Source organism: Microtus oregoni, unplaced genomic scaffold (genome assembly GCF_018167655.1).
Source record: "Microtus oregoni isolate MIOR12 unplaced genomic scaffold, Mior012 000001F_ref0000356, whole genome shotgun sequence".
In the NCBI taxonomy this organism is placed as follows: Eukaryota; Metazoa; Chordata; class Mammalia; order Rodentia; family Cricetidae; genus Microtus; species Microtus oregoni.
The window spans coordinates 71,013,405-71,038,650 of NW_024543060.1; the positions used below are offsets into that span (position 1 = coordinate 71,013,405).

Below are 25,246 nucleotides of genomic sequence, written 5' to 3' on the forward strand. Positions count from 1 at the left end.
GGGAACTCTGGGGGAGCAGAGAAAAATGTAGAGCTCAATAAAAATCAATAAAAAAAAAAGAACAGGGAACTCTGGTAGACTGATTGTAGTACTCTTTCGCTTGGTCTTTGAATGATAGACATTACAAAACCAACTTTTAACCTGATTAGAGCATCAAAGTTTCAATGACAAAATTCCTACCAAAAATTCTTAACCCAAACAACAGAATTACTGTAACAATTTCAGAATTGCTCTCCTATACCTGTGACCAATGTAAGGGCAAATACAAACTCAATAAAAGAGGTTTCATTCTTCCTACGAAGAAAAATAAGGAAAAAAAGGATAAAGGGGCTGTTTTCTTTTCCTCCTTCTTGGAAGAGTTCCTTTAGAAAATTAATAATTGCCATAGACACTTTCTTCTCCATTTGAGGTACATATAACTTCTTATAATATTATGCTTACGATTATGATTGGGATTTGTCTGGGAGGCAGAACCTTCTTGGGAAACAACCATTCGCCATTCACACAAATGTCTCTGCTCGCGAAAATAAACTGGACCCGCACCCCTGCTCCACACCAGAGCGATGCACATAGTCCGACACAAGGCGCGAAGTGCCAGCGCACACTCAAACTTACAGTATAGAAGTCGCCGAGCCGGTACTGCTTTCCTTTTCTGCGTCCACACTGATGACTATAAATGTCTTTCTTAATGAAAGGAAGCACATTTGTTCTAGAAGTTAAACAACAACAGCGGCAACAAAATGAAGTCATCCAGTTCCTCTTGGAAAGCAGTTCCCTAGGGTTCTTAACAGTGTTTCAAAGCCTACCTGTTCTTCCCGAACTTTCGATATTCATACACGGTTAGGGACTGGTCATGGGTAAAGAAAAACCCGATCAGTTCTCTGCAGGCATCGCGTCCATTTCTAGCAAAACGATGTCAATGATTTTAAAATACAGTGATTTTAAAATTAAATAGGAAACTAAGAGCATTCATCTCAAGCAGCAATTACTTAAGTCTCTTGAATGTGTGGCAGTGAGTACGGGTCACACGGGTTTGTGGGAAACACACCACAGTTTGTGAAAAGCCCCGACTGAGATAGGTTTGGATCTGTCTATTATGAAAAGACATAAGCTGAACAGCGGAGCGTCCGGCTCTGTCACAACGCAGGTTGCTAAGCTACAGAGACTTAAGATAAAACGTTAAGCTTGCAAAATTTACAAGACTGAGGTAAAAAAATTTTAAAAAGCCATCTTCTTTGTCATTGGCTCTATCAGCAATCTGTTAACTAAAACTAAATTAACCATCGGACATAAAAATTAACTTTTAAATGATTTAGAATCATCAATTCATAATACCCTTATTAATCCAATCTTTTCAAAAGTCTTACTTTTAAATATTCTTACTTAAAATATTTATCTCACAGTGTCCTGTTTTATATAACCATAAAGCTATGGCTTAAATTTTTATAACCCCAAAATTCACATATTTCAGTATTAGTATAAATTTATCTAATCTTGACATTTCTATGAAAGAAGAGAATATATTATTATAAGTAAAAAAAAAACTGATAAAGTGGCAGTTACCTTGATAAGACCCTCCCATCAAATTCTACTTTCTGAGAAAGGTCATTCTCTGTTAATGTGGAGGTGGTTCTTATCCTGCCAAAATACATTGTGTAAGTCATTGTTTTAGAGCAATCGCAATTGATACAAACGTCAAGTGCACAAAAGGGTCGTGGCAAGATTCTGAAAGGGCACAGATTAAAAATGAAAATGAAAATTCAGAATATGAATATATAAAGACACAGAAGACATTGCGCCCTGAGCTACGCCACTGTCTTCTCCTTCATTTCCTTTCTTTGCTATTACACCCTTACTATCTAATCTGTGCTACCCTGGCATGTGCTGGGGCTACAGACCTGAGTCTGCCCACCAGCTCAGAACCCATTTCTAACCCTGTTCTCGTGCCTTCCTCCCAGCATCGTGCTGGGTTTCTTACCACCTGCAATTGTGACCAACAAAAGCAGAATTAACCTCACGTGAAAGATTCTTTTCCTTGTGAGATGGGAGGATGGGTAGAATTCCCTGCCTGTGAACAGTAAGGGGAGCAAGATGGCAGAATCTACAGCCAGAGCTGTAGCACCATGAGCCGTATGACCAAAACAACATATACCTACTTCCAAGTCACTACGTTACTACACAGGAGGGCAAATGCTGACACCCTGAGCCCAAGCATTCAAACTGTCTGTAACAGCTGATTCTATTCCTCACCAGAAAATGGTGAGAAAGCCAGGCGCTGGTGGCGCACGCCTTTAATCCCAGCACTTGGGATGCAGAGGCAGGCGGATCTCTGTGAGTTTGAGGCCAGCCTGGTCTACAAGAGCTAGTTCCAGGACAGGAACAAAGCCACAGAGAAACCCTGTCTCGAAAAAAAAAATGGTGAGAAAGCGTGCTGGATGAATGAACCAAGCTCAAGCTTTGGGGTCTATCAACTGTATGTCTTCATTCTCTACGTTGCTGTAGAGAATTGCTGACCTTCTAAAGATTCCTAGCCCTAAAAGTCTTTAAAATATGAAGCAAAACTAGAATGGACGCCCTTGGATACCCTATACTTAATGATGTCCTTTACCTTAAGGGATAAGAGTCAATGATAGCTAGGTGGGGGTGGTGCACACCTTTAATCCCAGCACTCAGGGAGGAAGAGGCGGGTGATTTGCTGTGAGTTCAAGGCCAGCCTGGTTTCCTAAGTGAGTTCCAGACAACCAGAGATACACAGAGAAACCCTGTCTCAAAAAAGAAAGGAAGGAAGGGAGGGAGGGAGGGAGGGAGGGAGGAAGGAAGGAAGGAAGGAAGAAAAGTTAATGATGTACCATTACTGTTCATCTAGCCCTATGAAAACTGCAGGAATAATGAAATAGCAACGGTATAATAGTAAGAATGCAGACTACAGTCACTGGAAACAGTTAAAGCTTTGGCCCTCTAACACCTCTAACACCCACAGAATAGAAGTTGGAGCTAGGAAACAAAAGTCTGCTAACTCAAAGAGAGATTGGGAACACAGGGAGGAGCCCTGAAGGCTGCAGCATCTCAATTCAGTGTAACCCACTGGAACTAATGAAGTCATAGAGTATTCGCTACGTTCCTGGAATGACTTTAAATGCTGGGAAAAGAGCAGCGGCAGCAGGACTGGCTGCCATTTATTGAGGACTTTGTAGACACTAGTCACCATCAAATCACTTTAATATCCAGTGGTTTATTTAATGCTTGCAATAAAATTTAAAAATAAAATTGTGTGGTAAGTGCTACTATCCCTGTTTAATAAACCTATTTATCATGGAAGACAGGATAGGTCATTGCTTACATGACAGATTTGGAAACAACCGTGCTCTTATCATTACAATTTATTATTTCTTAGTCATGAGCAAAGGTGAGAGAGGTGAGGTAATTGCAACAAGGAGCCTGGAGTCATCGCAAAAGGATATAAGCAAATACATATTTATATTATGAAATGCAGAGTGCCACATTAGGTTTGAGGTGCCCACTAAATAGCACACATGCTTCTCTATGTAAGTTCTGAATCCGTTCAAAAAGAAGAATTAAGCACATTGAACGCTAACTAAAGATAACTGTTTGACAACATTGGTGGAAAACATGGTTCAGGTATGCAGCAACAACAGGCTAACTGCTTGGCCCTAGAATTACACAGACTAGCTGCTTCTTTTTACTGGTGAAAAACCTATAAAGTTAGGCACAACAATGGAACGTATGCATTTGCAGGAGGCTGTCCCCAGAGAAAAGGGGACACTCCTCCTCCTCTTCTTCCTCCTCCTCCTTCTCTTCTTCCTCCTCCTCTTCCTCCTTCTCTGGTGAAAACAAAAGATTAGGAAGCCATGGATCTGAAAATCCCAATCAACAACCCCCATGGGATTTTTCTGAACCAGATTGCCTTTAAACGAGCTGCGTGTATTTGGTGTGAAGCAATACTTGGAGAGGTGCAAGGAAACAGATGCGACAAAGTGTACCAACAATCTAAGAATAGGTTGGAAAACTGGTCAAACTCCACATGAGGACATCTGGATGAACAATGCACACGTGAAAATTAATCAGCATCATTAGTCTCCAATACGATGCAAAATAAAATCACCAAGGTGCATTTAGAATGAGAAAGACAATGAAAAAGACAGGCAATACCAAGGGCTGGCCAAGACAGACAGCAATTAGACCACTCACCCTGCCTCCGGCTCCAGGGTTACTATTTGCCAGTGTCATGTAGAGCTGAACGTGGGCATACTAAATGGTCCATAAAGGCAAAGTATTCACTCAGCATAAGGGAGTGTTCGTTTTTACCAGGAGGCATGCACAAGCAAGTTCTCAGCGGTATAATTTATGACTCACTAGGCATGTTAAGGTCTGTGAGTCATACGTTGTGATATATTCATATAATGGAATGATGGATAGAATGAGAAAAACAACTATACATGACAGCATGGATGACATTCCTAAAGATAATATTGGGGAAAAGGCATCAGACATGCTTCATTGAGAATCTTTATAAAACATCATATTATATCGATGATGATGATGGTGATGATGATGACGACAGTAAAGAAGAAAGACAGACAAACAGATAGATAGTATTGCAGGGGGGTGGGGATTCGATCCAGGGCTAGAGAGATGGCTCAGCTGTTAAGAACCTGAGCTGCTCTTATAGGGGATCCAAGTTTGAATCCCTGCACCCACGCCGGATCTCTCATAACTGTGTGTTATGAGCACCAAGGGGATCCAATCTCTCTACCTCCCCCAGGCACTGGCACCAAAGTAAACATACTCAGACAGAGATATGCATATCCACATAATAAAATTTAAAAAACTTTAAACCGTAGAGACCAAATTTTCTGACTTCTCTTTTTTAATTTTAATCGATAGGGTTAGGACATAGTAGGAACAGGACACAGCAGTGAAGTGGAGAAGAATGAGACAGGGCAGTGGTACTTATGGGGGTATTGTTCATGTCTCCATGTGGGAGTTGGACACATGAATACTGATCTGTTTGTCATGGTTCCTATATCATAATTTCAAATGTGTACACTGTTTGAAATTATGCCTCATTGCAATTTACTTTAAAAGGAAACCACTTAAATATACAGTATGGATATTAGATATACAGTAGATAAGTGATGATTCACCCCCTCAAGATAGCATAGACTAACACTCAGAACATGTGGAAATGTTACCCATACATAATGAAAGAAACTTGGAATATGTTACTAAGTTGAAGATCCTACCATAGGGAGATTATCTGTGTTATTCAGGCAGGTTCAATACAGCTCTCTCTCTCTCTCTCTGTGTGTGTGTGTGTGTGTGTGTGTGTGTGTGTGTGTGTGTGTGTGGTGCATGCGATAAAGTTTTATCTACAATGGAGTGTCAAAGTGGTGTGGTATCATAAGTTCTGACTTTGAAGATGGAAGAAGGGGCCATGAGTCCAAGAATAAAGAAAACCTCAGAAGCTGTGAAAGACATGACTAAGTCAGCTCCTTGTTTTTAGACTTTGTATCTCTAGATGTATATGAATAAATTTCATTGTCTTAAAATACTGTTCACAGCAATGCATTGTTCATAGGAATGTGTTCCTGTGACAACAGGAATCTAGCACATTATCCCTCAAACTTTTGAATGTATAAACAATAAGCTAAGAATGAGACAAAATGGTAAGAAAAACATTTATAGCAGTCTGAAAAGATAGAAGAGCTATTGTGTACAATAGATTTCCTATCAAATATGAGGCTGAATGTCAATTGTCAGCAAAGTCATTAAGTTCAGTGGGCTATGCCAAAGAACTGGAAAAATTCCCATTAATGGCTACAGTTAGGATCTCATAAGACCCCTAGAGTATGTGTCAAAGGCATGGTTACCCTCCTAGGGATCTAGAACGAAATGAACTAGTTAACAGGCAGGGCATGTCTGGAATGATGGTCCTTTGTATATTACGTAAGTCTGATTTAGCCAGGGTATCATCCCAGGCAGAGGTGTCTAAATTACTATATTGCTCATTTTCACGTATACACTATCCTGAAAAATTGTGACTTTCCTTCTAAACTATAAATGTAGAAACTCGGAATGCAAGGACAGAAGGTAGAATAAAAATTTTAAGGAGATGGCACTGAGATCTGAAGTCTCAAAACTTTTACTGCTCTTTATATGGTTTTAAAAACAGGGACGTGTACAGAAATGTATTTCAACAATGCATCGTTAAACTTTGCTTACTTCGTTTCATGCAGAGTTCGTCTCCTAACTCGAAGTGGCGCCCTCTCTGAGTCTGGAGGGACATGAGAACTCTCTTGTTCCTCAGTGTTTAAACCTTGTTCTGGATCACTGATGACAGCCCTAGGCAGGAAGACACAAAATCTAGTGTCTAGCATGACAAAATGTGTGCTCACTTATTTTCAAGCAGTTGGAAAATGTCAGCCACCAGATGGCCATTTGTCCTGTTGTCATAAAAACACAAAAGTATAAACAGAAATACATGCAGATTCTTAAGGCCTAAGCTCAGAGCTTATATCATTTCTTTTGTTCATATATGACTTGTCTAAGTAATCAGTGACATCATACCTGCTGTGGTAGTTTGAAATATGGCCTCCATAGGGATGTAGGGGTGGACTTTGAGGTTTCCTATGCTCAAGCTACTCCCAGTGTGACAGTCTACTTCCTGCTGCCTGCACATCAACATGTAGCAGCTCCTTCTCCAGCACCATGTATGCCTGCATGCCACTATGCTCGCCACCAAGATGATAATGGACTGTCTTAGTTAGGGTTTTTACTGCTGTGAAGAGACACCATGACTATGCAACTCTTATAAATGAAGACATTTAATTGGGGTGGCAGCATAGAGTTCAGCAGTTCAGTCAGTCCATTATGGCAGGGAGCTTTGTGGCATGCAGGCAGACATGGTGCTGGAGAAGTAGCTGAGAGTCCTACATTGTGCAGACACTGGGCAGTATCCTGAGTATAGGAAATCTCAAGCCCCACCCCCACAGCTGACACACTTCCTCCAACTAGGCCATACCTACTCCAACAAAGCCACACCTCCTAATAGCGCCATTCCCTATGAGATTTTTGGAAGGCAATGACATTCAAACTACCACATGGACTGAACCTCTGAAACTGTAACTTGCCACCTCAATTAAATGTTTCCCTTTATAAGAGCTGCTGTGTTCATGGAGTCTCTTTACAGCAATAGAAACCCTCAATAGGATACCAACCAAGTCTAGCCTGAAGACACATGGAAAAAAAATTAGTTTTAGCTACTAAATTTTGACATTTTATATAATCAAGAAATTATTGAATTTCCTGAGATTGAGCTAGGTAATTGATTAATGATTTAATCTGGCCTGTCTTCCAACTGTTTCACTCTAGTGAGTGAGTTGAGAATAAATAAATAAGATGTTAATAAAGAACCAATGAAAGCCAGTAGGAACTGAAACAAATTATCCAAGAGCTAAGAAGTGGCAACAAGAAGAAGGGTGGCAATATAAGAAATGAACTTAATTTCCTAGAACTGAGTCTTTGTCAAGTTGATATTGGAGTTGAGAAAAAAAAAATGGGTCAAAGGCATCACTAAAACTTGGGGACTGAGGACTAAATAATTTCAAGAATGGAATTGCCATGGAGGAAAATTAAAAGAGCTGGTCATGTAAGAAAATTTAGATTAGAAAAAAGGGAAATCACAATCTTGAAGATTAATGATGCACTGGAATATAGAAGAAGTTTGAAATCAGAAGGTAAATATGTTGGAGATGGAATTCATTGACCATATCTAGTGACTATGGATGAACAAGAACTGAGAATAAGTGGCTGCAACAAGAACAGCCAAGTGAGGTGAGCACAAGGCAGGCAAATAGAAGAACATTGCTTCAAAAAGATTAACGTTCTCAATGGGGACAAACACTGATGATGGGCGAAGACACTGAGAACTAAGAAGTCCTTTAACCAACGACATGACATCACCACTTCTCTTATGAAAAGAAAGAGACATCTTGCAGACAGTGACTTTGTAGAACTTGTCAGCACGTCAGACAACATAGGGAAGGCCCTGGGTTCAAACTCCAGCACCAAATGCAGAAAAGAAAAAGGAAGAAAAGGAATAAGCTAAAGAAATGTGGATAGCCCCCAAATGAAGCATGTTTTTTGTCACGCTTCAATTTATTTTATGTATATTTCACACTGCTTTCTGAGGGATTTACAAGTTATTGACAGTCACAGCCACAGTTCCCAACTCTACACCAGTCATCTCGGTTACCACAGTGACTCTGTGGGATATTCATTTCTAATGAATATAAAGATAAGATGCTCATCACCATTTGGAAACCATAGCAACTGGCTCAAGGGTGAGTCCTAGTTTCAGAAAGATGCCTTACTAATCTCCTTAAATGATATCACAACTTTGAAAGGCACGTTTTCTACGGGTGCTATGACAACAAACCAATGTCATGTGACAATTAATATCGATCAGAGGGTAACTCTAAATGATTCTACGGTGCCCAAAAGGAGCATACAAAAATCTAAGACTGAAATTTAAAAATGCCATCTTCTAATTTATAATGTAATTCAAATATTCATTAGCTGGAAGGAAATAATTAAGTTGTTTAAATAAAAATACTTAATAAAATCAATAAGGAGAATTTTTAACTGTGTGTGTGTGTGCGAGCACACATGCTTGAGCATCTGGGCCTGCATGCCTGTAATTACATGATCATGTGAGCACATGGGTGCAGGTATGTACCCATGTGAGTGTGCTCCAAAGACCAAACTCTGGTGTTATTCCTCAGGATCCACCCTCCCAGTTTGGGGGGAGATGGGTTGGTTTTGTTTGTTTGTTTGTTTGTTTTTTTACTTTTGAGACAGGGTTCCTTTTTACAACCCTGACTGACCTAGAACTCGCTCTGTAGACAAGGTTAGCCTAGAAATCACAGAGCTTCACCTGCCTCTGCCTCCCAGGTGCTGGGATTAAAGGCGTGCACCACCACTACCCAGAACACTTCTTGGTTTTTTTTTTTTTTTTTTTTTTTTTGATTTTTCGAGACAGGGTTTCTCCGTAGCTTTTGGTTCCTGTCCTGGAACTAGCTCTTGTAGACCAGGCTGGCCTCGAACTCCCAGTGATCCGCCTGCCTCTGCCTCCCGAGTGCTGGGATTAAAGGCGTGCGCCACCACCGCCCGGCCACTTCTTGGTTTTTGAGACAGAGTCTCTCACTGGCCTGGAGCTCACCAAGTAAGCTAGACTGGCTAACAAGCAAGGCCCAAGGACCCACCTGTCTCCTTCCCAGCATGGAAACTACAGCCCACTTGCTCCCACGCCTGGATTTTTCACATTGGTTCTGAGGATTTAAAGTAGGTCCTCTCGCTTACATGGCAAGCCCTTCACAGGCTGAACTGTCTCCCCAGACTGAATGTTAAGTATTTCTACTCATCTCAGAGTGTTTTTATTTTTTTTTAAAGTCACTAAAATGACAAGACTGCTGTGAACAGAAAGTTTGGGAACTGCTATCAGCTAGACATTGGTTGACAAGAATATAGGTGCTTTGTATGAAAAAGATATTTTGTAGTCAGTTTCTGAATACAGATTTGGTATGAGTAGCTAGTCTCACCTGGATAAGTGGTCTATCATCATTTGCTCCGTAACCATTTGCTTCTTCTTCTCAGCTGCCACGGTTTCCTGGGAAGATAAAATAAAAAACAACTTCATTACCCACAAAGCAGAACAGTTAACACATATTACAAAATATGAATGTTTTTTTCTGATTTTTTCCCATAAGTATAGATGTTAAATTCCAATTAGTAAACCTTTTTAAAAAAATGGTTTTTCAAGACAGGCTTTCTCTGGTTTCAATGTGTAACAGTCCTAGCTGTCCAGGGACTCATTTTGTAGACGAGGCTGGCCTCTAACTGACAGAGATCCACCTGCCTTTGACCCCAAAGTGCTAGGATTAAAGGCATATGCCACTACTACTCGGCTTGTTTTTTAAGACTTATTTATATATTTTATGTATATGAATGTTCTATCTGTATGTACACCTACATGCCAGAAGAGGGCACTGGATCCCAACATAGATGGTTATAAGCCACCATAAGGTAGCTGAGAACTGAACTCAGGACCTCTGGAGAAGCAGCCAGTGCTCTTAACCTCTGAGCCATCTCCTCTCCAGCCCCATTAAATCTTAAATTAACCTTCGCTAAAATGAACGCACTAAAATTTCAGTACACATCATGATCTAGTTCCAACAAGTTGCCCTGCATTTCTCAGTCAGAACATCCTGGAAACCCTATCTCAGCTTGCTGTAGGGAGATCCTCAACATGAACACTCACATACAGAGAGAGAGAGAGAGAGAGAGAGAGAGAGAGAGAGAGAGAGAGAGAGAGAACAAGAACTTCATCGAAACAAGTCACAGCAGAGAAGACAAACAATGGAAACCATTCAGTTTTCATCACAAAACTAAAGGCAGCTGATGAGGTGGCTCAGCGGGCAACGGCACCTGCTGTCAAGCCTTGTTCAATCTGAGTTCAATCCCCGGGACCCACACGATGAAAGGAGAGAACCGATCCCTGTAAGTTGTCCCTGACGCCCAGATGCTCACAGGGGCATATGCATGCCCGCATACACACACTCAAATATGCTAATTGATTAATGGAAAGAAAACTCATATCATAGAAAGAATACAATCGATTGCCTCACCCTCCCATACCCACATACATATATGGACAACACGAATCAAACTTAGTGTGGTCTCTCTCTCTCTCTCTCTCTCTCTCTCTCTCTCTCTCTCTCTCACACACACACACACACACACACACACACACACACACATATAACACATTAAAAGTTGGGAAAGGGATGTATAGTGGGAGATAAGGAGAGAAGTTGGGGGGATCAATAGGGGCAAATATGATCACATTTCATTGTCTGTGTATGAACTTCTTGAAGAAAAATTTATTTAAAAATTATAAAAATTGTCTTCCTGTTATTTTTTCACTTTCTAATTCACCTGAAAATATGTTTTGCTACATTTTAGGAAATATCCAACTGGGAGATTTGTTCAATTCCAGTTAGCTTATCAAGCAACTGCAAACACTAAAGTGTTTCTTTTGAGAGACAGACAAAAGAGTCTCAATTTAAGGAGTCAAATCGAAGAGTGTTGTGATCTCAGAATGCAATTTCTGCATCTCTACTGCTCACGCCGATAAATAAAAAGAAAAATGATGGCTCTGTTTTAAAGAGAGGCTTTGCAACCTTAGTTTTATTTAAAGCAGACATAAAATAGCAAATAAGAATGAAAACAGATAAAAAGGAGTGTTAGCGGGAGGAAGTAAACCTCCGGCCTACTTGATGACGCCACTGTTAAAGAAATGAAATCCATTCATAGCCATTCAGATGGTTTGGGGTCAGGGCAAGTACAGTCTCCGTGGGACTTAGGTACTGGAGACACCTCTTTCAAGCACAGCTTCGGAGATAACAGAGTAGGACTCACGGGGACAGAATTTGGCTTTGTGAGTAGCTTTTGTTATTTTTAGATGATAACCTTGGTAATGCTCCCTATCCCTCTAAACGTAAATAGGCACAGAGAATTGCCTGTGTGGTTCTACATACAGCGAGAACTGTAACAGATTCACATCCACCAACAAAACCAGTCTCCCCATGCCACTGTGAAATACATTGCATACAGGTTGTGGATGACAGCAACAAAGTGACTACAGCTTGATTATGTATTCCCTTAAATCTTGGTTCTCAACCTGTGGGTCATGACCATATTGGGGGGGAGGGGGTGATCGCATATCAGAATGCTGAATATCAGATATTTACATTATGATTTATAACTAATAGAAAAACTACAGTTATAAAATAGTAATAGAAATAAATTTATAGTTGGGGTCACCACAGCATGAGGAACTGTATTAAAGGGTCATAGCATTAGGAAGATTGAGAACCTCTGCCTTAAATCATCAGACTTGTGTAGCTGGGTAAAGCCTATTGCTTTGTTATTATTTAGACCATACAAGCCACAACTTCCCACATTGTGAGTTGCCATGCTGGTATTTTGTCTGCCTTTATGGGATGTCTGAGATGTTAATCTCCTGGCAGTTGGGGAGGACCCAAGGGCCTCACTTGTCAGCAACTTTTTCCAGTACTGCTGAACCCCAGAGAAATGTGATAATTACCTATTTATAGCAGGCCTGGCTTAAGTCATATTCATCAGCCTAACTCATTTTGAAATAAATAAATTTAGGTTTAATATTAATAGCCTGAAATGTGTGTGTATGCACATATGCATGTTCACAGGAACATATTGTGCAGGTAAGATGGTAAACTGGGGTATTATTCTTCAAATTCCATCTACCTGTTTTGGGTTTTGTTTTATTTATTTATTGAGTCTCTTACTGGCCGGGAGCCCCCCAATTAAGTTAAACTAGTGGTTCTTAACCTTCCTAATGCTGTGACCCTTTAATCCAGTTCCTCACAATGTGGTGACCCCCCAACCATAAAATTATTTTCATTGCTACTTCATAATTGTAATTTTGGTACTGTTATGAATCACAATGTAAATGTTGAAGACAGAAGTTTGCCAAGGGGGTGCACTGGGCTACACAGCCGGGCGACTGTGCCCCAGGATCAATGCAGCCCTACTGCTAGAACTAGGATAACAAGTGCCTGGAACCACACCCAGCTTTGGCTATGTGGGTTCTGAGTTGAACTTAAGGCCTTGTGATCTCAAAGCAGGTACTTTCCTGACTAAGCCATTTTTTTGGCCACAAAGTCTAGAGCCTTAACTTTATTTAAAAAGAACCAACTTGACTCCTGGACTTTTCCATAGCCAGCCTAAATTTGTATAATATCAGTAGCTAATGAACTTTATATATATATGTGAAAACACATACATTTTTGTTTATGTATTGTGTTATATATTTACATATACATGTATTATATAGATTTTTGTGTACACATACATATATATACATATATTTGTGTGTATGTATTATGTATATTTGGGTGTATACATGTATACATATATTATATACATGTGTATATATGCATATATATATATATACACACAGAAAAGGTTTGAGGGAGAAAGGCAAAGGGAGAAATGTAGTTAAAACATAATCTTAAACCAAAATATTAGGCTTTATTTTGCGGCAAGAAAGCGGTGCCAAATTCAAAGCATACTACCATAGTGGCCAACTAATATTTTGAGCAGAATAAACTAAATTTTCACAAATTCAATGATTCAAAAATTTTTTCCTCAGAAAACATACCTAACACAAGTAAATTGTTTATAAAAACAAAGGGCTAAATTTAGATATTAATGTGTATTCCTCCTAGTCCAAATTCACTGCTATAACTCTTTATTCAACTACAACCATAAAATCTTGGGAGGATAAATACCTTAATGACTTATCAAATAAAGGAAACTGCTGGTGGCTTACAGCATCTGATTTCCTTGTGCTGCTCCTTATATGGTGAGGGCTATCTGCATAATCTTGCTGCAGGAGGGCTTTCCTATCCAGAGTCAGAAGGTCATCCACGCAGGCTTCTTCCCCCTGATCGCACTACACAAGGAAGGCAAAACACAAACCATCGGGCACGTATTCCCAAAAAGGCTGTTGGAGAATTCAGAGTACCAGCCAGTCTTGGGATGCAGGCTTCCATGTGTTCAGCTAGATGACCTCTCTGAGCCTCCTTTTTGTCATAAACTGGGAATAACTGTCGATACTGTATCAAAAAATGACAAATGCTTATATATACCTGATATACAGTAGACATTAAGTAAAAGACAGAAATGATCATAACCAACAAAGCAGCTAGTCAAGAACCTGCCAGGCTTTAAGAGTTTCTCCTCTTGGATTTCTTCTTACTGCCCATGTTCTTTGGAAGGTCACATATTTAAAAGTATAGGAACAAAGTTTTCTGTACAAAAGATACTGACAGCAGGGCTTTGGGTTTGTCTTGAAAATTAACTTAGTGGATACACATAAAATACTTTAATAGCCCTGACTTATTAAAATAAATGTTCAGTGTTAAACTTTCTAAATTGACAGCAGAAAAGATATTTCTAAGACATGGGCATTGCTCGCTTTAAGTTTCATGCACACTATACAAGTTTCCCACGTTACCTTCTCATTCATCTTGCTTCCTGCCAGGTCTTGCCGGCTGGTAGCTTTCGCCTTTTCTGCAGTTCTCCGAATGTGCTGCTTGTAGCCCTCCTTCATTTCAGCCGCATATTGCTCATATTTCTGCTTGTACTTGCCTGTGGGTGCTGGCAAATCCTCTGGGATGATGTCCTGTTCCTAGAGGCAACACACAAGGCATGCTGTGCACCAGAAAGCTGGGTCTCTCATAATATTTTTATTGGTTCTTTGGGAATCTCACTTCATAAACCAACCAAACTCACTTCCCAGTGCTCCCAGGTCCTCCCCACAACCCTTGTGAGACACCCTCCTCCAACCCTGAAAAAAAAGAGAGAGAGAGAGAGAAAGAGAAAACCAAGTTCAGTTTGTGCTATTTATACTGGAGCATGGTCAAACTCCCAGCGACCAGCCCCTTGACTCCTTCCACGCCTGCACCCACGCGGGAAGCCATCAGTCGTGGTGACCTACACTTCAACATTCTTCTCACAGAACTCTCTTTGATGGCCAGAAAATGGTATTTTGGCTTTTTGTTTCTTTGGGATTTTTGTTTCTTTGGTTGGTTGGTTAGTTGTTTGTTTGTTTGTTTGTTTGTTTGTTTTCCAGACAGGCTTTCTCTGTACAGACCTGACTGTTCTGGAATTTATGCTATAGATGAAGCTGGCCTCAAACTCACAGAGATCCACCTGCCTCTGTCTCCCAAGTGCACGAGCACCACAGTCTAGAAAAGTTTTTTTTTTTTTTAAGTAGTATTTTTCTTGTTGACATTACCAGGCTTACCATTTACTTTAGCTCTTAGCTCTAAAGAAAAACTACTGTAGTCTGTGTTCCAAACAGGAGGGACAATAAAATATCCAGCTGACAGAGCACAGACCACAGGGGACCTGACCAGAATGGGAGCGTGACCTTGGGAACCCTTTACTCTCTGCTCAGCTGAAGGTCTGCTCCAAAAGTGACTTGAAAGAATTAATATCAAGGTATTTTTTTTTAGATATTTTATGTAGGTCTTTGATTTTTTTGATCAAAACAGCCCTAGGAATTAGAGATTAACAACACTAATTAAAAGAACCGGCTGCCATTTCCAGAGTATCACCGTATTTTATTCCCTACTATTTTGTGGCTGCTTGTCAAATTTTCGTGGTAGCAAAAGATAATAGAGTCAGTGGGTATTTGTTCTGACTTAGATGGGCACAGATACCAATATATTATGTGTGTGTGTGTGTACATATATATGTGTGTGTTGGGAATATACATGTATGTCCAACTCTTGGAGAGTTTTGAGACAGTACAAGTATAACACAAAAGATGACTGAGGCCAAATTTAGAGCAATGGCCACTGTAACATACAGACTAAATGCATACTGACCACTTCGTTCAGATGATACTGTGTATATGGTCTTTGACATGGCGTAATCCAAGCCAGAGTCGAAGATAACTGTGGTTGCTTGAGATGAGCATGCATTGTACCACATGGTGCTTCTGAAAAATTATCCTAAAAAATAAAATGGAATGATAGTACATGCTCATAGGTGCTACTGTTGTCAAATATTTATTGCATTAAAAAAAAGTTAAAATTACCTCCTCATCAGAGTCAACAAGGCTTCCCAAATCAAGTGGTGGAACCCTAAAAGAAATAATCTATGCAGCTCATAAAAATTTAACTGAGTCTGTAATGACAGAAAAATCATTTTCAAATACATTATCTATATACAAAGTCACAATTAAGCTAATGGTGGGTTGTCTACCCCTGCATAGCAGGAAGGGTTGTAGATTTTGATAAATGTTTAGTAACTTTTCAAATTGATTATGAAATAGTCATTATTTATAAAATAGTAAATGAAATATAATAATGAACGTATACAAATGTATAATTAAATAAATTATATTTGGAACAAGGGTGGTGCTAAGGAGGTGCCTCAATGACCGAGGCATTTTCCAGGCAGGACAGTAGTTCAGATGCCCTGAACCCACATAATATCTAGGCAGGTGTGGCAGCTGCTTGTCATCAGCACTCGGGAGGATGAGAAGGGCTCCCCAAAGTATAAAGCACACGTGCACACCACAAACATATACAGACACATAAGAAAGGAACAAAGGCAATAAGTATTCAAAGTCCACTGTCCTAATGGTTTGCCTGCTCTGCTATTGCAATGCCCTAGGGTATCTTGTGTGCTGTTGAGGTGAGCATGGTTAGTAAGATCTATATCTGTGTCATGGTATAAATGCACACGTCCCTTTCCAAATCTGCTCACTTTAAGTCAGCTAGCACTGGATTGTTTACATGGAAATTAGCAAATACTAGGAATCAAGATTTGACTTATTATTTTGTTGACTTCTGAGACTTAAAAAGTGGAGGCAGAAAATATTAATAATGCAAATAAAATGTAATACACCACATATGTAGCTGTCTAGTGCTGGGTTACTGTCTTAATTAGGGTTTCTGTTGCTGTGATGAAACATTGTGACCAAAAGGCAAGTTGGGGAGGAAAGGGTTTTTTGGTTTAAAATTCAGCTTTGCTGTTCATCCCTGAAAGAAGTCAGAACAGGAACTCAAACAGGACAGGATCCTGGAAGCAGAAGCTGAAGCACAGGCCATGGAGGGATGCTGCTTACTGGCTTGCTTCCCATGGCTTGCTCAACCCATGTTCTTAAAGAAACCATGATGGGCATCCCAGGGATGGCACCATCCACCATAGGCTGGCCCTCCCCCTCTGATCACTAATTGAGAAAGTGTCTTACAGCTGAATCTCATGGAGGAATTTTCTCAACTGAGGCTCCTTCCTCTCAGATAACTCTAGCTTGTGATAAGTTGACACACAAAACCAGCCAGTACAGTGGCACAAGAGAATGTTCAGCAATATTATTTTAAGCATTCAAAATTGGTCTCACCAAGCAACCACTCATAATATTTTATAGCAAATAAAAATATCACCCAACATTTACACTGGAATTGGCCCATCACTACAGCCATAGGCTGATTATAGATATCCAGAGAAAAACAAACAAAGCATTCTGTGGGTACGAGTTGCCTAAATGGATTTTATGATAGTTTACATATTTTATGAGCTGTGAAAATTTCTTGCTATATATAATTTATGTAACAAAAGCTTTGACCAACAACATGCATTTAATTTTTATAACGAGCAAATGAAAATGTATAGTAAATATTTAATAATTTTTCACATCCACTATAAACTGTAGATTAGCACACAACTGGAAGACCACTCTCTCTGACATGCCCCTTACTATTATCTATATTGTGTATTCAGTACATAAGCATAGCTTTTTAACTTAAACGTAACTTAAGTTTCATATCCAGCTGAAGATAAAGGTATCTACCATGTAGAAACAGATGAAATTATTGACCTTAAAAGTAGTACTATGGTGTAATTCAACCTACCAAGTTACATGTCATGTAATCTAAACTACATGAAAAATAATTTTACTTTTCAAATGTATGAAACTATAATATATATGACATATTCTAAAAAAGAAAACTTTACTAATATCAATTACATTCTCAAATTCGTCAACATGACAATTTAAAATACAGGTATAGTTACTATTAGGTAACTTTTACTATGCCAATCATAAAAAGAAGAATGTCATACATTTCTTTAGAATAAGTATACTTATTCTGATTTCTACATGTATCAAAATGCCCTAAAGAATTCCTAAATTCATAGTTTTGTGATGTTATGTTTCATTTTAAATTAAGCTTGAATCTTAAAATGACAAAATGATTTTTAAGAAAGAATTTCTTTTTTTCAGGAAATTGTGAGAACAGCATTAAATAAGAACAGCAGAATATTGCCCATATCCCTACTATCCCTTTGAAAGAGGCTGTTTTTAAAAAAAAAAAAATTTGAAATGATAATATTCAGGCTTTCTCTATGCAGACTTTTCTGCAGTTCACAATAAAATATATGCATATGTAGTTTTTAACTACTCAAAAGTATCATAAGTATGTGCCAGTTCAGCAATGGAAATGTAAAGAAATGTAGCTCACACAGGTAGGCAGGGATTCTGGATTGCCCATGATCTGGAAGTCCATCCTTGCTTTAATAAGAGAGAGAGAGAGAGAATCAGTGTGCATTATACATTAAAAGATAAGCCATGACTGGATGCAGTAGAGACAATTACATTTTCCCCCCTGTAAATGCCATAGAAAATGTGCCTCCCGCGACTCTCATCATTGTAATGAAGACGAGAAGGAAATGATGGCTAAGACAATGACCACCTGCCCAGCACTGTCAGCTTGGGAAGATGGGTCCTCAAACAATGACAAGACTAAAACAGGCAGGAAGACTGTGACAGACAGAAAATTGGGATGGCTCCTGTTAGGTGTATACATGACAGGGAAGCTGTACCCATGAGACCTCAACGACATGGTTGTTTAAACAAGACCTGAAAAGCAACATCACCAGCTGTCAGGACGCTGAGGATGGAGGAGAGCTTTCCTGGCCCCACCCCTACATAAAGAGCTACAGGCAATTAATGGCTGGTTGAGAGAGAGAGCGAGCCCTCTCCTCCAGGGAAAAGCCCCGGATGAGTTAACCAATCCCAAGTAGTCAGTCCTAAGGACATAGACATATGAACAACTCTAAAGGGACTCAGCGGGTTATATTTATAAATTATATACATACATATTACAATAAAGAGTAAGAGGCCATGTAGGAGGAAGTTTGGAGAGCATGGAAGGAGTTGGAAGGAATTGAGGGAGTAGAAACCAATATAATTATAGTACTCATAAATGAAATTATCAATAAACAAATAAAAATACCAGAGAGAGAAATTGCATTTAGTTGCTCCATGAAACATAGACAGCAGTGGCTTGAGAGTTAAGAAGGATATCTGGATACTCTTTCTACACTACTAACATAAAAGCATAAGATTTTCTCTTCAAATACTTGCATTTGGATGTAAATACAAAAATAGCAAGTTGGTGTCGGCTACATGAGCCACAGCTCTGTGGCTTGACTCTATCCATCACCAGTGTCATTAATGTCATTCATGTCTTCGCCTTTTTGCCTTTCAGAGCCCTGAACACAGAGAGTGGAGGTGTCGGTCTCATTCACTAGGTTTTTAGCCTACAGTTCACCATCTTTTCTGCTTTAGGGAGTCATGGTTTTCCTTTAAATATCTTTCCTAGTTGAATTCATTACTGTTGGAATATCAATCCCATCTATAAGATGAGAGGTTCCTTGAGCTAAGTCTTCATTTCATTGATTGTTGGACCTTTGGTACCCAGTACTATGCTAAGTGGGTTATGAGCACAAAATAAATAAGACTCAGCCGGGCGGTGGTGGTGCACGCCTTTAATCCCAGCACTCGGGAGGCAGAGGCAGGTGGATCTCTGTGAGTTCGAGGCCAGCCTGGTCTACAAGAGCTAGTTCCAGGACAGGAACCAAAAAGCTATGGAGAAACCCTGTCTCGAAAATCAAAAATAATAATAATAATAATAAAATAAATAAGACTCAAGGGATTCAGTCATTGAAATTCCATTTTAAATAGTGTACAAGGTAGAGAAAGTTTAGTTTATGATATTTTAAATCTTTTGTATATGTTACACTATATCTTTTGTGAATACTAATACTTTTAGTGAATTTAATACATAAAACGATTATAGGATGTGTGATTAAGTATGCAGGTTAAAATGATGTGCCAATTAACCATAAATCCACTAGCATGGAATAGTGGCAACACTGAGAAGAAAATGATACTTTCTTCTTCCTTTATATTTTCTGCTAATATGTGGGGATTTTTTAAAATAACAATGATAAAGCAATAATCTTAAAATTAAAAAACTTAAAGCTAAATCAATCTATTTTAAAACAATGATTACCTTCAAATTTGGTGGCCCCAGGCTTCCTAATCTAGGGAACACTGAGGGTAAATATTTGTGAGGGAAAACAGGAGGGAAAGACGGTGGAAGCAATGGAAGGGATCATTTTATAAGAGGAAAATCCTATGGCATACATACTTGGAGTGAATTCTTTCGTTGAGAAATTAGGCGAGGTTGGTTCCTAGATGCAGCCACTCCTTTGACCTCTAAATCCATTCAAATGTATGTGTTTCTCATGCAATGTGCGGCTCTTTTGGAGAGATAAAATAAATGCAAAATGGTCACTCTTACTCGAATTTTAAATAATCCATACACAGTACATGTCCATACAGAGAAGCCGTTGTGTTTAATTGCCATGGCTAATAATGAATCATTTTTGATTTTATAAACTGAAATCAGGTTTTGGTGATGCAAATACATCGTGCTTCATGGAAGCCTGCATGACATGACGTATGCCCAAAGAAGTCCTCATCTTGGTAGAGGGAGGGAAGGTTCAGTAGACAGCAACTCTGATTATTATTTCACGCCCAGTGTAATCGAACCCCAATTCTTTTGTGCCCTATCTTTTGTGTTTTCCCCACTCCAGATCCTTCTCCTCTTAAAAAAAAAATCACTCACCTCAGGCCAGGAATCCTACTCTAAGAGTAAATTGCCATCCAGAAACAGCACAAATCATCAGATTTGAAAATAATCCTGAAGACACTTCAAATGGGTTTCTTTTCAGGAACCTTTCAAAAGAAGCAACTTTGGATGCTCTAATGCTCTAAGCCAAGCTCCTTTATTTGGTCATATTAGAAAAGTGACTACATTTGGAGGGTAGGTTTGTATCCCACTGGTTCTGGCACTTGTCTAACACCTCCAAGGCCATGGGTTCAATTCCAGAACAAATTACTGTATTCACCGTGATGGCTAGCAACTGAAAAGCTGTAGTGATTTTAATAAGAACTTCTCTCATAAGCTTGCATATTTGAATATTAGGTCCCCAGTTGGTGAACTGTTTAGGAAGAATTAGGAGGTGGACTTGGTGGAGGAGGTACGCCTCTAGGCTGGGCTTTGAAGTTCCAAAAGAGCACATCAGGCTGAGCCTGATATAATCTCTCAGCTACTGCTCAAGGGTCATGTCTGCTTGCCTGCTGCCATGCTCCCTGCCACGATGGTCATAACTCACCCTCGGAAACTGCAAGCAAGTCGCAGTTAAATGCTTTCTTTTGTAAGTTGTCTCTGTCATGGTGCCTCTTCACAGCAATAGATCAGTAACTCAAACACAAGCCAAAGTTAAGATGGAGACACTGAGCAGCCAATATATGACTTTCTCTCTGACACACTGCCAGCCTCCCAGCTTCATACCTTAGCAACTATGGTTGCCATTCCAAATAACCATATGACATTTTAGACCACTAGACTTGGTTTGCAGTTAATAACAAGAGCAAATAAAAAAGCGAGAATGTCCTGTTCCTATTGCCCCCTGTGCTTCTCCGCTGAGTTTTTAGTGTGGTATCGCAACCACAAAGGCTGGTAGTTACTGCCCTTCTTATAACATAGATTCTTTAATGAATACTTGTTGAGTCAATAGATAATTTAATGCATCATAAATGTCCATATACACTTGGAATATACCCATGTTAAATTCATTTCTCTATACCTAACTACACCCATCGCAATGCCAACATACAAGTCTTTCAGGAAACAATCCAGTAAGGTGTTTGCGGCACCAAATAGCGCCAAGTACTCTTCAGTAAAACTGAGTTGAAGCTTATAAAATCAATAACTCCAGTGGATGCCCACATTATATCTCAAGACTTAGGAGGAAGTCAAGAAAATGAGCAAATTCAGTCAATTAGGCATGAGCTAACTCAGAATGGCAGGGCGGAGACGTGATTCATTCACAAAAGTGATTCATCCCAATGCAAATAAGAGGGTTCAAAGGGAAATGTTGCCATAAGGGGCACACTGGAGTCTGAAGGATTAGCACCTGCCTACAACCCCCCCCCCCCCCCCCAGTTAGAGAATCTAACAATTTGGACAGAGCTTCAAAAGCTAAAATCGCCCAAGCCTCTGATTTTTACACTGAGCAAGCTGAGACCCGGACAGGTGACCGTCACTTGGCTTAACCCCATCTAATCTAGTTCATAAACTAGAGGGAAAAGATTAATAAATACAGTTTAGTACTTAAATTCCATGAGGGACACAGACCCCACCTTGAATCCGTGGTGACAACCCACCCAAGATCTGAGATTGAACACAAAGTTGTTCCTAATTCAATTCAAATCTTACTTCACCATACCTGGGGTGTGCCAAAAGGAATCCACCTTCCACCTCACCTAGGACTCAAGGGGGACACGGAACAAGCCAAGTTGATTTGACCTAACAATGTTAGTTCTGTAAAGCCCAGACCCGGAAAAGAAGGGCTGGAAGGAGTATAAACCAGATTCCACCAAGAACTTCCTTCTGGGAGCTCCCCGTCGCCAGCCCAAAGGACAGTTCCCAGCAAACAGGGCCAGCGTCTCAAGTTGCTAGGCAACTGGAGCTGGTTCATTAAGCTTCCTCCCGGCCCTTTTCAACTTCCCAGTAAAAAAGAGGCCTCAAAGCTACGTCCTTAGTTTCTGCCTGGCCGCCTCCGGGTCTCATGCTGTGCCTCCCATCCTTCCACCCCACCACTTCCACACCCTGCACTTTGGGGCGAACTCACCCCAAAGTCTAAAGGATTTCTGCTTTACCACACAACTTTCCAGGTCTGAGAACCCAGCTCTGCCCTAAACCCTGGACTGGAGTAAGAGCGCAGGAGGGGACTCACTCAAGCAAGCGTCTCCTGCACCAGGAGAGCGCTAAAACCTGGCAAGGATCACAATCCTCGGTGGATTATTCATTTCCACGGTTTGAACAGGGTTTCACAGAGCAACTACCAGATGTCCAGAGTCCAGGTTAATATTTAAGGAGAAAACAATATAAAAGCATCCTGTATCCCAGCCTATCACCAATTTTCTACCCAAATGCTAGCTATTTCTGCACCATGTCTGGCCCACAGCTACCTGGCCATAAAGGAACAAGGACATATTGATAAAATTCTACTCCGATAACAATTGGTGGTATCGTCACTAATGCGATGTCAGAACTGCAAAGCTTGAGGCTTAAAATCGCTTCGCTTTGTTTGGCTTTTGCTGACTGCGGTAGCTTTTCAAAGCTAAGTTTCTTCCAAACATGGGTGTCAAAATATGCACATTAAAAACAGCTTCGGATTAAAAATTCAAATCTATTTTGAAGGCACGGAAACTCTACTCACTGGTGGCGACGCAGCCAGCCCGGCATGAATAAGGAGGGTATTTGATCCCCAACACTTGAAAAACCTAATGGGATGGTTAAGTGTAGCACTCAGGAATCGGGGGCAGAAGGCTCCCAAGTCTAAGATCAGTCTCAGCTACATAGTGAGTTGAAGAACAACAGCATGGGCTATAGGAGACAAAAGCAAACACAAAACTTAGAAGGATCCCTCTGTCTCACTACCTTTCCCCACTGCTGGGGTTGTATTGCGCAGGTATGCAATCTTACTCCCTGGGCCATCTCCAGCACCTAGAAAAATTTCACTTGAAGCTCATGTGTTGCTTTCGATATTTATTTTCATAACCACTCAGTCTTTCACGTATTCATCATACACCAGACACACACAATCTGCTAACGTGCGAAGATTAGAAAAGGTAAAGCTATATGAGCCTAAGGATCACTGCCTTGTATCACTGACCTAATCAGTGATGTTTATTAGGCCCTTTGTGCATGCAAAAGATGAATAAGATACAGTTTCGGTGGTCCAGAAGGTTAAACACAGACAACCTAATAGTAGCGTGCTCGCTCCTTTATTCTGTCAACAAACTTTTACTGAAGGCGCAAAGGACCTGTTTTGGAGAAAATGAATGGAGAAAGTAAGGCCACTGTTTATGGGAAAGGCACAGCCTGATAGGCAGGAGCTACAGAAATGAATATAATTTCAATTAGCAATTGAATCAATGAAGAAATATGAACGCCTTCATGTACAAACTGAAGAAAGATCAGGGGGAGACTTGAGAGAGAAAGGAGCATCCTTGTCAAGCTGATAGATGTCACTGAGCCAAAAAAAAAAAAAAAAGAGATTCACATAAATGGTATCAGTGTATCTTCCTAGTTGAGTTATATAATGGCAGAGGCATGTAGGTATATACACAAGCATGCACGTGGACCATTAGTCTGTCTGAGTCCATGAGAACACACATCCGTATATTTGTACCGGAGTGTGGGATGTGAGAAACCCAGCTTGCCCGTGTGTGTGACGTCACAGCAGTGCACGCAGCGAGCCCTCATCAGCAGATAATAAATCAGAAACACGTCCTCTCTCGCTCCATAGAAATTCTGTTAGAATCCTCAGATTTATTGCTACTGCTGTTGTTGTTTGAGTTTATGTTGTTTCTGTGTTCCTGTCATAACATAAATTTCTGCTTTCTGCTAAAGGAAAAAAAATGGTAACTGGTTTCATATAAATAAGTTTTTGGTGAATTGTTTGGCTGGTGAGGTTAGCTGATTAGGACAGAACATTCAGTGAGCATCAACCTGCATTTGTTTGAACTAAATGTCCCTGTAAATAACCTAAATATTTCATTCAACAACCTGAGTATTAGAACTACTGACCTAGAAATACTGAAAAATACCGTTAAATATTACAGAAAACTTGTGGTTTATCACCAAATAAAAGCAACTGACAAATAGATTTAAAGCATTAAAGCCAAAGGGAGTAGACTTATGCTTGGTTTTCAGGGAAGTGAGCAACCAACATACACTGTTGGAGCCCTGGGTGTCACAACACAGATGATCTAGAATTTGCTAGCATCCATCCAATAGGTAGGTTCTAAATTATCAGAAGGTAAGAGTTTTGCCAGAAGAAACTCTTTGGCTGTAATTTTCACATGGCCTATAGAATTTTCATTTTTCCAGCTAACCACTCGAAAGGAAATTGAAGCAAAATCCTGAATGTTTGACAAGGTGATTACTGAACGCCACAGCGTTCGCCAGTTGCCTAGTCTATGTTTCCAGTGTCTGAAGAAAGGGACAAAATAATATGTACTTTACTTTAAAAGAATATAAAATCTAATCATGGAAATAGACTCTAAAAAACTCATAAATTATTTGCTCTTATGCCCCCAGTCTGACAGGATCTCAGCTCTTGACTAGCCTGGAACTCGATGTGTAGATCAGGCTGGCCTCAAACACTCTTACAGAGATCTCCC

At 39.9% G+C, this 25,246-nt stretch overlaps 1 protein-coding gene across 1 annotated transcript in view; it reads right to left on the reverse strand.

Moving 5' to 3' along the window:
• Caps2 (calcyphosine 2) overlaps positions 1–20,234 on the reverse strand; it is a 33,257-nt gene extending 13,023 nt beyond the window's left edge. Inside the window, 11 exon segments of the mRNA XM_041672230.1 lie at positions 616–709; positions 807–902; positions 1,564–1,638; positions 6,244–6,363; positions 9,621–9,688; positions 13,454–13,576; positions 14,141–14,314; positions 15,519–15,644; positions 15,731–15,776; positions 18,162–18,211; positions 20,136–20,234. Of these exon segments, the coding sequence (XP_041528164.1) occupies positions 616–709; positions 807–902; positions 1,564–1,638; positions 6,244–6,363; positions 9,621–9,688; positions 13,454–13,576; positions 14,141–14,314; positions 15,519–15,644; positions 15,731–15,776; positions 18,162–18,211; positions 20,136–20,234 (1,071 nt within the window).
• Between the last annotated feature and the right edge of the window lie 5,012 nt (positions 20,235–25,246).